The sequence below is a fragment of the Ziziphus jujuba genome, chromosome 10 (assembly GCF_031755915.1).
Source record: "Ziziphus jujuba cultivar Dongzao chromosome 10, ASM3175591v1".
NCBI lineage: Eukaryota > Viridiplantae > Streptophyta > Magnoliopsida > Rosales > Rhamnaceae > Ziziphus > Ziziphus jujuba.
The window spans coordinates 19106926-19124814 of NC_083388.1; the positions used below are offsets into that span (position 1 = coordinate 19106926).

The 17889-nt window shown below is 29.1% G+C and overlaps 1 protein-coding gene and 1 pseudogene across 1 annotated transcript; both read left to right on the forward strand.

The window, feature by feature from the left end:
• Positions 1-6800: 6800 nt before the first annotated feature.
• On the forward strand, positions 6801-9286 carry LOC107403536 (cytochrome P450 714C2-like; annotated as a pseudogene).
• Positions 9287-13530: 4244 nt separating this feature from the next.
• On the forward strand, positions 13531-16320 carry LOC107403544 (cytochrome P450 714C2). Its single transcript, XM_016010449.4, has 5 exons — positions 13531-13995; positions 14402-14622; positions 14700-14947; positions 15065-15422; positions 15559-16320. The coding sequence occupies exons 1-5, from the start codon at positions 13695-13697 to the stop codon at positions 15982-15984; spliced, it is 1554 nt and encodes a 517-aa protein (XP_015865935.3). The 5' UTR covers positions 13531-13694; the 3' UTR covers positions 15985-16320.
• The last annotated feature ends 1569 nt before the right edge of the window (positions 16321-17889 follow it).

Sequence of the window (17889 nt, forward strand, 5' to 3'; positions counted from 1 at the left end):
GACAAGCTTAATAACAGAGTCTGCAATAATGTTGGTAAACTCTGAAATGGTATAATTGAGACAAAATGAGTAACCATAGACATAAAGATAGACAAACCATATGAGAAGCAATCTTGAGGATGTTATCTCAAGGGCATATTTTTGTAGCAATTTTTCAAAACGGGGTGAGATTTTTAAAATTACGATTTAAAAAAAAAAATTGAGATTGGTTAAAAAAAAATGATAACAATAAAAGATTAAAAATATCTACAGAGAACAAAAAAATATGTATATATATATATATACACACACACACACTAGAAGCCCTATTTGCTTTCAAAGAGAAACTGGGCCGCTTAGAATTTATGCCCATTTGTCCTTCACTTAGGACCCAGCCTGCTTCAAAATGTTGCTACAAATAATCGTAACAAATATTTTTCAGATACTGAAGACAAAATAATAATAATAATAAAGTAAATTGTGTTCAAAACAAATTTCATTTGATGCCAAAAGGAAACAAAACAAAACAAAGAATATTTCTCATAACGATACTGTTGAGAAAAATCTCCCCTGATCCTATTACTCTTTACATTTTTTTTGAAAAAAAAATCAATTAATATATTTTTTTGGTTGAATAAGAAAATATTCAATTATTACTTTTTTTGTCAACAATTATGATTTTAAGTTAAAAACTCAGTTCTTCATTCCTAAATTTGTTTGTATTTATGAAAAATGAAAAATTGGTGAGATCCATAAATCGTCGAAATTTTTGAGGAAATTAATTACTAGAGTAAACTTAAATATTCAAATACTAAAGCAAACTAGCGATAAAGCATTTATTTCTATTTTTTTTAACGTAAGTCATTGAAAGGATAACTAGAAACAAAGGAACTAAGTACCATTTACATGTATATTGGATTCATCAGGGAAAAAAAAATAAATAAATAACAAGTGTATTGAATAGGTAGATTTAGACACAATTAAAACACGGACAAGAACACCATATTTATTTATCAAAATTTGGATATTAAGAACATTTTTGATAGTTTTATATGTTGTTAAATTTTTAGTTGAATTAGCACGTCAATATGAATTAATTAAACAAACAAAACAAAGAATCTTTCTCATATTAATGAAACAAACAAAGCAAAGAATCTTTCTTATCACCATATTGTTAAGAAAATTCTAGGATGATCCTACTATTCATTACATTTCTAAAAAAAAAAAAAAAAACTAATATATTTTTTTGCGCGAATGAGAAAAATTCTCAAAAAATTTTTATTGGTCAACAGTTATAATGTTAAGTTGAAAAGTCAGTTCTTCATTCCTAAATTTCTAAATTTGTTTGTATTTATGAAAATGAAAATTTGGAGAGATCCATAAGTCGTAGAAATCTTTAAAGAAATTAATTACTAGAGTCAACTTAAATGTTCAAATATTAAAGCAAACTACCGATAAAGCCTTTTTTATTTTTATTTTAATGTAAGTCATTGAAAGGATAACTAAAAACAAAGGACCTAACTACCATTTACAAGTGTATTGGATTCATCCAAAAAAGAATTAAAAAATTACAAAAGTATTGGATAGGTAGATTTAAAGCAAAAACTCGATAGGAGCACCAAATTTATTTATTAAAATTTGAATACTAAAAGCATTTTCAATGGTTTTATAGATTGTTATATTTTTGTTGCCACATCAAAAGCATATTTAGTGATTTTTTTTTTTAAAAAAAAAAAACTCCTTAATAATTTTATTAATTGACTCTGTCCAGCAGATATGATAAAAAATAAAATAAATATCATCAAAATATTGTTTTTTTAAACGTTTGTTAGATTGTGTGACTTTTCAAATATTTCTTACCAAGATATTTTAAAAAATAGATAAATAAATAATTATCAATTATTATTATTATTTTAAAGAAGAAATATATATGCACATCATTAAATAATTTTGATTTAAATAAAATTATGATTTTTGGATTGAATATCTATTAAGTATATATTTACATTATATAGATTAGTAGCCTTTCCAATCTTTTTACAATATAGATAACCATCTATAAAATTATTGGAGATACTCTAAACTATATATATGATAGTTTATTATCGATCGATAAATTAATATAAACTAAAATAATAGAAAGTGAAACAATAGAATAATTCTATATCATTTTGTGTCCAAAATTTCAAAATTTTGTATTATAATTTGATAACTTTTTCTTATTCAACTGCAGCTATGTTCCATATATAATTTTTTTTTTTTTTTCTTTTTTGTTGTTGCTGAGAAAGAGTGTTTTATAACCAAAAACCCAGCGAGAAGCTTACAAACGAGCTTACAAAAATGAGGTGGTCATGCTACCACACTCCTGGGAAACAAAATCAATAAATATCCAAGGACAAGAGTTTGAAGATAGGGTGCCTGAAATGTTACTCCGAATACACCAATTACAAATAAAATGTGCCAAGAAATTGGAATTCCTGGGGACCACATGAAGTTAACTTATTGAAAGTTGCCTCTGATATGAGAAATGTCCCTGATATTCCCTCTGTAGACCAATGATGCTAGCGTCGTCCATTGAATTGGTTGGAATAATCGATATGAGAAATGTCCCTGATATTCCCTCTGTAGATCAATGATGTTAGCGTCGTCCATTGCATTGGTTGGAATAATCGATATGAGAAATGTCCCTGATATTCCCTCTGTAGACCAATGATGTTAGCGTCGTCCATTGCATTGGTTGGAATAATTGGAATTCTACTGCGTCAATACAATTAGAGTCTTCGTGCGGAATTTTGTAAATTAAAACCAAAAAAAAAGAAAAAGAAGTAATAACAAAATTTTAAAATAAAAAATAAAAAATGTAACAGTATTTTTGCTTAATGATGCTTGTGGAGGAGTCTAGCGTTGTTTACGAAAACAATTGGTTTGTGGTTCCAGATTTAGCATATAAACTAGCTCTTTCTTTTTCTTTTTCTTTTTTTACCCAGATTTGCACAAAAGAAAGGAAAAAAAAAAAAAAAAAAAAAAAAAACAACAACAACAACAGAGGTTTTTGGATTCCAAATCTGGACCACATTAATGAAGGATATCAACATTGAATCGAAGGTTTTAGAATTATGTGATGCTCGGACGGCAAGGAAAGTATTGGAGATCGTTATAGGTCTTGTTGATCCGGTATCCTTCTTGATTCTAGATTCAATATGTATTAAGAGAGTTCAGCATAACAAACCAACATTAGCAGTTATATAGAGAATAGCTTGCCCTTTTCTCATGGAAATGTGTTTGCTATTAATAATAGTACACAAAAATGAAAAATAAAAAAATAAAAAAACCATCAAAGGAATACAAACTTAACTTAACTCATGAGCACAGCATGAACCAGCAAAGAAAGTAGCTTAATGGAAAGAAACCATTTAATTTTTACATTATATTTTATGCTACAATATCGTATATCCGCATGGTTTGATATCATTAGAAGATATTTTTATTATAATTATTTTTTTTTTGCTAAAAAAAACCGACAGTCAGCATGAGCTAAATTAGTGAAATCATCTGGGAGGGAGTGGAGACTATCGTCATCAAAATGAAAATTACAATTAAGATCAATACTTGTTTTTTTTTTCAGTAGACAGAGCTGTTCAACGATTGCCAGTGGGTCAGCAAAGACAATAGGAGAACGACTATTCCAAAAAATTCAGTTGTTTAACGACCGTTCCAACAGGATAGCTTGCCTCGAATATAAGTTAAGTGAACTAGTCAAGCAATGACTATGATATATTTAAAAAACAAACAAAAAAAAAAAAATGGTTAGTGAATTGCTCCGTATTAGATGACTCCCTAGTCAATGTTAGTGGCTGCGTTTGGTGAGAGAGGGTGATAAGCGTGGGTTCCCGCTTAATGTGATGGTTTATATGTTACCTTGTATGAGAGTGCACAAGGGATGGGCATAGATTGGGTTGGTTCGGTTTTGGACCAAAATACAATCTAATCCATACATATCGATTTTTCTAATTTACAATCCAAACCAAACCATTAAAATATTAAATCCAAACCAAACTAAATCATTTATAATCGGTTTGGTTTGGATTAGTTGATTGGTTTGAAACTTACTAATTTATAAATATATAATACAAATATAAAATTTTTCAAATATAAAATATAAATAATAAATTATAATTATTCAAACATAAAATATAATTAGAATAATACAACATAGTCTACAATGAAAAATAAAGAAGAAAATGTAGCAAATGATATACATCATGCACTTATTAAATAGCAAACATTAATGTCATCATCTCACTCCTATAAAATCAAATTAAAATTGTTAGAATAAATAATGTAAAATAATACATTCGTTAAAATTCATTTACTGAAGAATCAATGCATAATTTTTTTTTTAACCTTAAAACTTTGGTAAATCATAAGTCAATCAACGTTGACAGATTCACTAATTTTAGTTGATTCTATAAGCTCTACAAAGATCAAAACAATAAAATTAACAATAAATTATATTTAAACATTTATATATATATATATATAATAATTGGATACAATATATGTAGATATATATATATATATATATGATCGGGATGTAAAAAAAATATATATATATATATATTATGGTGATGGACTGGTGGTGGGTGGCAATAAAGATAAATGTTTAGTTTAGGGTTACAATTTACAATTTAATTTGGAATTTGATATGTAGGGATGTAAAAGGAAAATATATATATATATATATATTAAAAATCAATATATAAAAATGGAAAAAAAATTTAAAAATTAATATATAAAAATGAAAAAAATATACTAAAATTAATATATAAAAATGAAAAAATAAAAAGTATATAATTTTTTAGTTATATAATATATTATTTGGATTGGATTGGATTAGATTTATATTTCCAATCCATAACCAATCCAATCCATATAATTTATAATATTTTGAATCCAATCCAATCCAATTGATGTAAAAATCCAATCCAAACCATTAAAAATGGATTGGATTGGACGGGTTGGATTGGATTTTGGCCACTCCTCACAAGCGAAGTCTGAGTCTATTATCAAAAAAAAAAAAAAAAAAACAGGTTCCAAAATGATATGCGGGAGTACTGAATGTTCTACTTCCGGACTAATTGAATTTGACACGAGGCTAATGAAAACAAATAGCAATAATTAAGTGATTTGTATGTAAAGAATACCAAATTTAATGCTACATCTATTTGGTGTACAAAATTTCATTATCTTGTATTAATCAACTCGACTATATATATGTTCCATATATAAACACTGATTTATTTATTTATTTTTGCTGATATATATTGATTAATAAATAACAATTAAGTAATTGAAATTGTTAGATTCAACCCAAAAAAAAAAAAAATTTATTGAAATTTTTATATATTTTATAAATACAAAATCGTTCTCGTGATCGTCATATCCAACTTTCTTTTCATTAATAAGAACAAAAAATAAATAACTTGATAGCTAAAGGTATGAAACAACGTTGGAAAAATCAAAAGGGCTTTAATAATGCGGCCATCAGATTGCCACTGCTGTCCCAATCGATTTGAGACACACCAACATCACCACTTAACAACCTGCAGGAAAAATTGCTCCATCCATCAACATTACAATTTGTAGTACTGACCAGCCAAAGGTGGGAGCCGCTGCACAAGCCCAACTTCATGTGAAACAGGGACCACAGGTTTTGTAGCCTTCAAAAAAAGGTCAAGTGCCGATTAATCACAATGACACTGTTGTAATAATTTATTTTAATTATACGGATCTAAATATTTATAATAAATTTCATTATAGCAAAAATTATTAACTTTCAAATATTCATTGATAAATTAAATATTTAATAATATAAATAGAAAATAATATAATAAAAGTGTCTATGGACATATTATTCTCTAACCATTCTCAAATTTATTTATGAAAATCCTAATTTTAAAAATATAATGTGTATTTGTTTACTTGCCTTATACCTTTTATAATATTTATAAGTTAGAGTTATCCATTAATTTTAATACACACCAAAATAATAATAATTTAATAATATAAAACCTAGACCTTTTATAATCTCTATAAGTCAAACTTACTCATTAATTTTAACATATATCAAAATAATAATAATTTAATAATATAAAATTATGTATAAGTCAATAAGCTTATAAAAAGAGTTCCTCCAGTTCAATGGGCCAACCGAAATCTAATAGAAAGTGTGTGATCAAGGGTTCTACTATAAAATAATAAGTAAATCAGTTTCATTAATAATATAAATGGACTCTGTAAATGAATAATTGATTATGCAAAGTCTACAAATATTAATTTATCTAACAACTATCTCTTGGGCTCACATCCGTACTACGCAAAGCACCATGGATAATAAGCACTCCCCTATTCCAAATTGCCCAACAGAAATGTGCAAATCTTTTCTGTTAGAACTACAAAACACAAATCTTCAAAATACGATAACTGCATCCTAAGAAGATCCATTACAAAGTCCACATCCTTCCAAATCAACCTTGCATTAGAACAATCATGCAAGTTTACATCCATTTTGGCATCCAAAATTTCATAACTTTGTATTTATTTAATAATTTTGCATTATCCAACTGGGACTATGTTATATAAATATTGATTAATAGATACCAAATTTAGCATATAAAATACCTTTCTTTTTACCAGATTTGAAAAAAAGAAAAAAAAGAAAAAAAAAAAGAAAAAAATGCAATGACAAAATTGTCCTCGTGCACTGTATCTATATATTAATGTAACATCTGAGAGCAAAGATGATTCCATATAGAGAAAAATAGAGAAAGAGGCAGAGGAGAGGAGAGATAGAAATGGTGGTTGAATTTGAGTTGATAAAGATGTTAGCGTCGTCCATTGCAGTGGTCGGATTGATAGGAATTGCGGTGCGTCTATACAATGTTTTGGTGATTAGACCAAGAAGACTCCGATCCTTGTTAACCAAGCAGGGCATCAGCGGACCACCATCCGCTCTTCTTCTCGGAAATATTATGGAGATCAAGAAATCCCGAGCTCGAACCATCACCGGCCTTGTTCCTGCCGGCGAATCCCCTGCGGACCACAACTGCTTCAATGTTCTCTTTTACTTTATTGAGCAATGGAGGAAGCAATACGGTACAAACTATATCTATATCTATATATATATATATAGATGATAAGAAAATTAAATATAGTCTTGCACATAGTATATACGTGCATGTGCACTAGCTAGTCGAAAAGTCTAATCATGGTCTCCTGGATTGAAACAGACACGCGAAGAATGAATATTATATACAGAATTAATTTTCTGCAGAGGTATATATTGATGTGGTTATTTTTGACAAGTGCAGGTAATGTATTTGCGTTTGCTATTGGTAACACCCAAGTATTATGCGTGAATCAACCTGAGATGGTGAGGGAGATAACAACTTGTACATCTTTGGACTTGGGAAAACCTTTATACCAATTCAAGGACCGTGGTCCTTTGCTTGGTCAGGGAATTCTAACTTCAAATGGTACTTTCTGGGCTCATCAGAGAAAAATTCTTGCTCCTGAGCTCTACATGGACAAGGTTAAGGTATATACATGTTTACCATATGCATATATAGATTTTTGATATTATAATTTGTTAAAAATATTTTTAATCACTTACAGGGAATGATGAGCTTAATAACAGAGTGCAATCATTTTGGTCGATTCTTGGAATAGTATGATTGAGACAGGAGGAGGAACCGCAGACATTAAGATAGATAACCATATGAGAAGCTTCTCCGGAGATGTTATCTCGAGGGCATGTTTTGGAAGCAATTTTTCCAAAGGGGAAGAGATTTTCCACAAACTAAGATCTCTACAGGAGCTTATGTCCAAGAAAGTCTTCTCCTTCGGCATTCCAGGCACCAGGTCAATTAAGTAACTAAATGCATGAATTTCTTCCTTACTCAGTAACTTCATCCATTATGAGCAAAACATTATTAAATCTATAGGCTCTGTCATTATATTTAGTTGATTGGTTTGCAGATATCTTCCTACAAAAAGCAATAGAGAAGCCTGGGCTTTAGAAAAAGAGGTGGCCAATTTGATATTGAAAGTGGTGAAGGGGAAACAGGAAGCTGGATACAAGAAAGACCTACTCCAAATGGTTCTTGAGAGTACTAAAACTAGTGACCTTAACCAAGAAGCAACTGACCGCATCGTAGTTGACAACTGCAAGAACGTATACTTGGCTGGCTATGAAACCACTGCAGTTGCAGCCACATGGTGCCTCATGTTGTTGGCTGCAAACCAAAATTGGCAAGATCGTGACCGAGCAGAAGTCCTCCAAATTTGCAAAGGTCGCAGTACTCCTGATTATGATATGCTCAATAAGATGAAACAGGTGCAGTACAATGTTACTCCACTATTGTTTATAATTATACATATACACACATTTTCACTTTCTAAATTTAGTCTTTATCAATTAGTAACATAAATTTGGAAATTGACTTTGCATATATATATATATATATATATATATGCAGCTAACAATGGTGATTCATGAATCATTGCGCCTTTATGCTCCGGTGACTGTGATATCAAGGGAGGTTTTCAAGGACATGAAGTTCGGCGACATCGATATTCCAAAGGGTGTCACTGTCTGGACCATGATGGTGGCATTGCATACTGATCCAAAAGTATGGGGACCCGACAGCTACAAGTTCAACCCGGATAGATTTGCAAATGGGATAGCTGGAGCTTGCAAGCATCCATATTTATACATGCCATTTGGAGTTGGACCTCGGGTGTGTCTTGGACAGAACTTGGCCATGGTTGAGATCAAGTTACTTTTGGCACTAATTGTTTCCAACTTCTCCTTCTCACTCTCCCCCAAGTATATCCATGCGCCGGCCATTCGTTTGGTAGTTGAACCAGAATATGGAGTTCATCTTTTGATTAAGAAGTTATGATTAATCAGAAGGACACATTGGGTTAATATGAAAGATAAATAGAAGAATCGAAAATGTCGCTTGGAGTACAAGACTAGGACATTTATTTTTCGGTATGTCAGGAGGGTGGAGATTGTTTAGTTTGATATCTATATTTCTTAATTGTGAAAGTCGAGAGGTTCCGCATTCACCAAAAAAGGATAAATAAATAAATCAATAATGAATAGGTTCGTAAAGCCAAAAAGTAAAAAGAAAATAAAAAAGAATAAATAAGTTCAATGGTTTTCAATTTCATATGATTAGATGGATCATTAATCCACTGTTTCTATGCTTATCAATGTTATAAGTTTAAACGAGGTGAGGTGCAAGATGTCCTGATTAAAGATTTGTTATTTTAAACGGATTGTTTATTATTGGTAGATAAATTATTATTAATTTATCAATAAATGAATATTTATTAATTTGGAAAGAACTTCATGTTTTAACTTTTTGAGTATGTATATGTTTTTTAATCAAAATATATATAGTACTTATAAATAGGCAAACCAATTAATGTTGATCATTATCTAGATGATAATTTTGTTTCAGGGACTGTTTTCCCAAAAAAAAAAAAAAAAAAAACAGTTTTTAAGGAGTAATAGCATTTTTATTTATTTATTTATTTTTGGAGAAAAACTGAGTAATTCGTTGATTAAAAAGAGATGCATCAAGTTCTAAAGCTTTGGTAACCCAATCGGGTCCCTCTTCAAGCAGAACAGAAGTATCTCGCAAATTTACAGCATGTTTTGCTTAAAAGTAAGCAATCTGATTAGTGGACCTCGGCCAAAATTGCAAGAAAAATAATTATAGGTTCTAAGGAGGTATCTTACAAACTCTAAGAAAATATTTATAGGGATGTATTCAATTTAAAATTTGAATAATTTTAAAAGTATTTAGACGTTTATAGGTATTCAATTTAGATTTTAAAAAAATCTATACAAATCTAATGATATTCAATTCAGATTTTAATGGATTTTATAAAAAATATATTAAAATTTAAGTGTATTTAATTAGAATTTTATATAATTATTTTAAAATTTAATGGTATTCATAAATTCATTGATTTTAAAAAATTTTTAAAAATAATGAATTTTAATAGTAAAATTGTGAAGAAAATTATCAATATGAAATCCAACATCAATTCCAAAGATTTCATTGGATTTTTATAAATTTCTTATAAAATCTATAAAATACCACAACAATCCATCAAATTTTTTAAAATTTATAATTTATTTTAAATTCATTAAACTTTAAATTGAATATACTATTTTAATCTTGCACCCTACACTATGGAAAATCAGAGATAAGAGTAGTTGCCTGTTTAAAGTCAGTTTCGACATTAAATATAGCTTTTAAATGACCACAATCCAGAGCAAAATAGATCGATTTTTTGATCGGCATAATTTCCACAGCATGAGGAGAAACTTGATGCCTTATTGGTTTGGACATAGCACCAAAAAGTTTATCGAAATTATTCAAAATTACAACATCTATTCCAGAAAATATAAATTCTCCATAAAAATGTTTCTTGATATGAATTATAGATTTTTTTTATATGCTATATATATATATATATATTGTATATTTAATCAATTGTTAATTTATATATTCATTGAACTAAAGGATTTTATTATTAAAAAAAAAATCATTTTATGCATTTAGCAAGTTATTGTAATTTAGTATATACCAGAAGGAAAAAATTATATATTGATTAAACAATGGGATTTTATTTATAAAAAAAAAACATTATTTTATCGTTTATCAAATTATTGTAATTTAGTATATACCAAGAGGAAAATTTTTTTATGAAACATTCCTTTTAAATTGGGTTTAATTTTTGCAAGCCTTTTGATGAAATTTCTTTCTGTTATAAAATAAATATTAAAATATTCTAGTTTATAGTCAAACAATTTTTTTTTAAATATTATTATAATTTGTAAATTATAGTATACATCCAATTTCCAGCTCACTTTTCTTCTTTCCCTCTAAAATAATCTTCTCTCTACCCAAACAATCTCTGCTTAAGATTTACATTTACTTACAATATGTTTTCTTATTTATTTATTTATTTATTTGCATTTCTATTTTCGCTACACCTAACAATCTCTGCTTAACATTTAAGACTTCTATTTAAGATTTACTTACAAGTTATGGGATATTTTTTCTTTTTATTATTTTTTTTATTAGCATCTATTATATGTATTTTTTAGATTTTTATTGATTTATTGCATGGGCAGTTTAGTAAATTTACAAGCTTTTGACCAAATTAATAAATACTGAAATAATTTTGATTTTGATTATGTTTGTTACCTTGAGTGATTTATACTTATGTTATTTCGTGATTTCGTGGTTTAGTTAAACAAAGGTTAACAATATATAAAGCTACATCAATAGAATAAATGACCATATCTTATTTAATATGTAATTAAATGATTTATACAATTGGATTTATGGTTAATTTTGCACAAAGGGAATTGATATATGGCTAACCGTTCTGCTATAGGAGCATCATATAAAGAGCATCAGTGTACATTTAACATCCCAGAACGTACAAACATGTACAAAATAGTCTTTTTTATAGCACAAATATGGCTAAAACATAGCGAATTGATATCTAACTAAAACTATTTATAATTCATATTTATGGTTAAAACTTAAAATTTTTGATAATTTTTCTATTCTAAAATAATTGTTGAAATTCTTTATTATTTTTTAAGAAAATTGTTGAATTATTTGTTATACAATAAAAAAATAAATAAATTTCAATTCAGAATTTATTTGGACATTCGTGTAAAGAAAATATAAATAATTAAAATATTATTTTAAAGAATTATATTATTAAAAATAGTATACATTGAATAATGAAAATAATACAATCAGGCTTTTTCTTTTAGAGCACTAGTTACTCTTCATTTGTGTTACGCTTCTTCTTCTTTTTAATTTTTATTTTAAGGGTAAATTTATTTGTCTTTTTTCGGTTTTATCATTATTTCATTTAGATTTTATGCTTTTTAAAAATCATCATTAACCTTCTTTTAGTTTTTTATATTTATTATAACAAATTTATTTATTAGTTTTTGCTATTTTTATAAATTAATATTTACAATTAAAGTTCAAAAAGAAGTTAAAAATCTATATTTTATAATTAATAACATGGTAAAAATACAATTATAATATTTAACCATTAAAATTAACATGATAAAAAGCCTCTTTTGATCGTTTTGAAAAATTAAAAAGAAATAAATGATAATTTTTCAAAAGTATGGAATATAAGTAGAATAATGACAAAACTAAAAGAGTATAAATAAAATTTCTCTTATTTTGAAAAGCCAACCTTTAAAAAAAAAACTTCTAGACTGTTTATATTGATTTTTGTTATAAGGAATGGATTTGACTATTCAAATGTAGAAATCCAAATCAACTCCTCATTTTAATTTAATGTATTATAAATTCTCATTCCACTATTATACTATTTAAAAAAGAATTTAGATAAAAATGGAGAGGAAATATAAATAAAGCAACAAATCTTTATAGATTTAAAAAATAAAAAATAAAAAATAAAAAATAAAAAAAGAAGAAGAAGAAGAAGAAGAAAGTAAAAAGTATTGTTCGAAGATTTTTTAAAATCTTATTCTTTATTTTAAAAAGATTTTTTTTTATTGTGAAAAATATACTCCTTATTTTAAAAGGTTATTTGAAGATGCTCTATGATGGCGCTTGGTTGGTGCTACCAAAGGAGAAATGAAATGGAGATTCCAATTCCTATTTTATTTTAGTTTTAAAAATCAAATTCCATTGAATGAAGAATGAAGAAAACTTACAAGAAGATCAAACATAGGTAGAAGCGACCGCTGCCCAACCTCCAGCCAAGTACAACAATTATCACAATGTATAGCATGGCTTGCTAGAGAGTGAGCTACCATCTTAGCTTCCATAACTTTCTTTTCCTTTCTTTGTCGCACATTTCTGACTTTATTGGATCGGTAATGGTCCACAATTTGACTCGACGATCAAATTAGACAATGGAGTAGTTTCAGCAACGTCAGTTTCAAATTACACTCAGTACTCCTCCATATGGTTTTGTGAAATATGCACTTTGCTTTCCACGTCAGTTTCATTCTCTCTCACAACCCTCCCTTCTTCCTGTTTGGAACTACCTAACCCATTATCTGCCTAAACCCCTATCCTTTTCTCTACCTAATCCTAAACCCTAAACCTCTTCTCTGCCTAACCATTCTCTGCAACAAACACACATTCTCACAAAGGCGACTCTCCCTCTATACTAATCAATTTTATCAACACACTTTCCATCAAACAGCTAGACAATATCTAAATCATCCCAAAACCTTAGATCAAAGTGTCTTTAATCCTATACTATGGATTTTTAAATTAAAACGAACAAAAGTAACAGTGATTTTGCTTAATGATGCTTGTGGAGGAGCCTAGCGTTATCGATGAAAAAAATTGATTTGTGGTTTCAAATTTGGACCATATTTAGCATATAAAAAAGCTTTTCATTTTTCCAAATTTTTATATATATATTTTTTTAAGTTTTTTGGTTGCAAATTTTGACCAATAAAAAGAGTGATGGACTATTGTTGCGATAGGGCAATGACAAAATTGTCCTCGTGCCCTGCCTATACATATTAATGTAATACCTTAGAGCTTCAGGAAGATGATTCGCTAAAGAGAAAAATAGAGAAAGAGGCAGACGAGAGAGAGGAGCGACAGAAAATGGTGGCTGAGTTAGAGCTGATAAAGATGTTAGCTTCGTCCATTGCAGCGGTCGGATTGATAGGGGTTGTGGTGAGTCTATACAATGCTTTGGTGGTTAAGCCAAGAAGACTTCGATCCTTATTAACCAAGCAGGGCATCAGAGGACCACCATCCACGCTTCTTCTAGGAAATATTATGGAGATCAATAAATCCCAAGCTCGAACCATCACCGGCCTCGCTCCTGCCGGTGAAGCCCCTGCTAACCACAACTGCTCCGGTGTTCTCAATTCCTTATTTGAGCAATGGAGGAGGCAATACGGTACAATCTATATATATATATATATATATATATTTGCATATATATATATATATATAGTCTTTTTATTGTGCGGACTACAATATTGGTGACGGTTTTTTATAGTATTGGTGACGATTTTCTAAAAAACCGTCGTTAATACTATGAAAAACCGTCGCTAATACTGCGGTATTCATGCGGACCGTCCTCATCATAGAATTTCCATATATATATATATACATATATAAAATGAGAAAATCAAGTATAGTCTTGCACATAGTAGATGCACGTGCACTAGCTAGTCCAAAATTCTGATCATGGTGTGCTGGATTGAAACAGACATGCAAAGAATGAATATCGTATATAGAATTAATTTTCTGCAGAGGTTTCCATTTTTATATATTGATATGGTTATTTTTGACGAGGGCAGGTGATGTATATGTGTTTGCTCTTGGTAACACCCAAGTATTATGCGTGAATCAACCTGAGATTGTGAGGGAGATAACAACTTGTACATCTTTGGACTTGGGAAAACCTTTATTCCAGGACCTTGATCCTTTACTTGGTCAGGGAATTCTAACTTCAAATGGCACTTTCTGGGCTCAACAGAGAAAAATCCTTGCTCCTGAGCTCTATATGGACAAGGTTAAGGTATATACATGTTTGCCATATGCATATATAGATTTTTGATATTATAATTTGCTAAAAATATTTTTAATCACTTACAGGGAATGATGAACTTAATAACAGAGTGTGCAATCATTATGGTCAACTCCTGGAATAGTATAATTGAGACAGAAGGAGGAACCGCAGACATTAAGATAGATAACCATATGAGAAGCTTCTCTGGAGATGTTATCTCAAGGGCATGTTTTGGAAGCAATTTTTCCAAAGGGGAAGAGATTTTCCACAAAATAAGATCTCTGCAGAAGCTTATGTCCAAGAAAGGCTTCTCCTTTGGCATTCCAGGCAGCAGGTCAACTAACTAACTAAATACATGAATTTCTTCTTTACTAAGTAACTTCATCAACAATAAGCAAAACATTATAAAACCTATAGGCTTTGTAATTATCTTTAGTTGATCGGTTTGCAGCTATCTTCCTACAAAGATCAATAGAGAAGCCTGGGCTTTAGAAAAAGAGGTGGCATATTTGATACTGAAAGTGGTGAAGGAGAAACAGGAAGCTAGATACAAGAAAGACCTCCTCCAAATGGTTCTTGAGCGTGCTAAAAATGGTGACCCTCACCAAGAAGCAACTGACCGCATCGTAGTTGACAACTGCAAGAACGTATACTTGGCTGGCTATGAAACCACTGCAGTTACAGCCACATGGTGCCTCATGTTGTTGGCTGCAAACCAAAATTGGCAAGATCGTGTCCGAGCAGAAGTCCTCCAAGTTTGCAAAGGTCGCAGTACTCCCGATTATGATATGCTCAATAAGATGAAACAGGTGCAGTACAATGTTACTCCGTTATTGTTTATAATTATACATATACATATACATTTTCATTTTCTAAATTTAATATTTTTTGGATTATTAATTAGTAACATAAACTTGGAAATTGACTTTGCATATATATATGCAGCTAACAATGGTGATTCATGAATCATTGCGCCTCTATCCCCCAGCTACTACAATATCAAGGGAGGTTTTCAAGGACATGAAGTTCGGAGACATCACTGTTCCAAAAGGTGTCACTATCTGGGCCACGGTCATGGCATTGCACACTGATCCAAAAATATGGGGACCCGACAGCTACAAGTTCAACCCAGATAGATTTGCAAATGGGATAGCTGGAGCTTGCAAGCCTCCATATTTATACATGCCATTTGGGGTTGGACCTCGGGTATGTCTTGGACAGAACTTGGCCATGATTGAGCTCAAGTTACTTTTGGCTCTAATTGTTTCCAACTTCTCCTTCTCACTCTCCCCCAAGTATATCCATGCGCCGGCTATTCGTTTGCTACTAGAACCAGAACATGGAGTTGATCTTTTGGTTAGGAAGTTATGATTAACTAGAAAGAGATGTTGGGTTAATATAAAAGACAAATAGAAGAATCCAACATGTTGCTTGATATATATTTCTTAAATGTGCAAGCCAATAGATTCATCATTCACCAAAAATAAATAAATAAATAAATAAATAAAATACTGAATAGGTTCCTAAAATAAAAAAGAATAAATATGTTGAATGGTTTTCAGTTTCATATGATCAGATGGATCGTTAATCCTCTGGGTGTATGCTTATCATTATTATGTTATACATATCTTTAACTAATTCTAGCTACCTACAAGTCTGAATGAGGTGAGGTGCAAGATGTCTTGATGAAGGATTTATATTTTAAATGTGTTGTTTATTATTGATAAATAAATAATTATCAATTTATCAATAAATTAATATTTATTAATTTAAAAAGAATTTCATGTTTTTACTTCTAGGATACATATTTTTTTAATCAAAATATATGTATGAGATAAATAGGCAATACCAACTAATGGTGATCATTATCTAGATGATAATTGTGTTTTAGGGACTATTTCCCCCCCCCCCCCCAAAAAAAAAAAAAGCTTTTTAAGCAGTATTAACATTTTTTTTTTCACAAAAACTGAGTAATTCATTGATAAAAAGAGATACATCAAGATCTAAAGCATTTGCTAAGCCAATCGGGCCCTTTTTCAAGCAAAACAGAAGTAGCTAGCAACAATGACAAACAGAAAGGCTTTTCAATAATGTAATATGATTAAATCTCTTTAATTCTCTCCCTTAATTATATCCTACGATAAAGGAAAAGTAAATGTTAGCATTTAGTAAGCAGTTATTCTCTTTTTACTAATATTATTTTTTTAAAAGAAAAATCTATTTTTTATCATTCCATATGTAACACTAAAATTTTGTCAAAATTCTTCTTGTACTATTTTATTTTTGGTTTTTTTCTTTTATATATATATATATTTTTTTTTTGGGGGGGACAATATTCTCCTACTAATCTTCCAAAAATGAAAAAGAAATATTCTTTGTTGCCTAAAAACCATAACAAAGAATTTACAATCATTTATTATAAAAAAAAAATACTTTCCAATAATTTTTTGAAATTATTTATTTGACCTAGTTATATTTCATTTGAATTTTTTTTGGACCTAGTGTGCACTGGCACAAATTCTGCTTTTGGTCAGGGTCCTCATTCCTCAAAATATGTATTTTAAATTTTTTTTTTATATTTGTTTAAAAAAATATATATAATAGTTTTAAAAGTTGAAATATTATATGTCTAGTAAAAAGAACAATAAAAGATGAACCCCTTCCATTATTTTACATTTTTAAGTTTTGTTATTAATAAAAGTTAACATCAATAAATAATATTGCAATTTCCCAAAAAAAATATAACCATAATTATTTTTTTCTCCAATATTAAAGCTATAATTTTGATGTGATTAAAGTTTGTTTCTTGCACATATACTATCATAAATCTCTATCAAACTCTTACCTAGTTTCTTTAACTTTTAAATCTTTGTATCATCTTTCACTTTCTATCAAATATAATATTTAGTATTAATTATAAAAATGCTGTTGTTTTTTTAACCTGCGTCACTCCACTCCACAGCCCATTGTTCACATATGAAAGATCTCCATTTAGGTATCGTCCATATGGACAAGTTAGTTTTTTTTTTTTTTTTTTTAATAAATAAACTTTTAGAATTATTACTTTGCATGTAATTTTGAATCCTTGTAATTTAATTAAAAATATTCTTTTATTTATTGTATTTATTATTTATTTTAAATATTTAGAAAAAGTCTAACCTATAAATTGGCTTAAGGCCCTCAAAATCCCAGGCCAAACCCTGATACTTAATTATTATATAATTTTTTTTGAAAGGTCGTGATAGTTAATTATTATTATAATTTGATTATATGTGT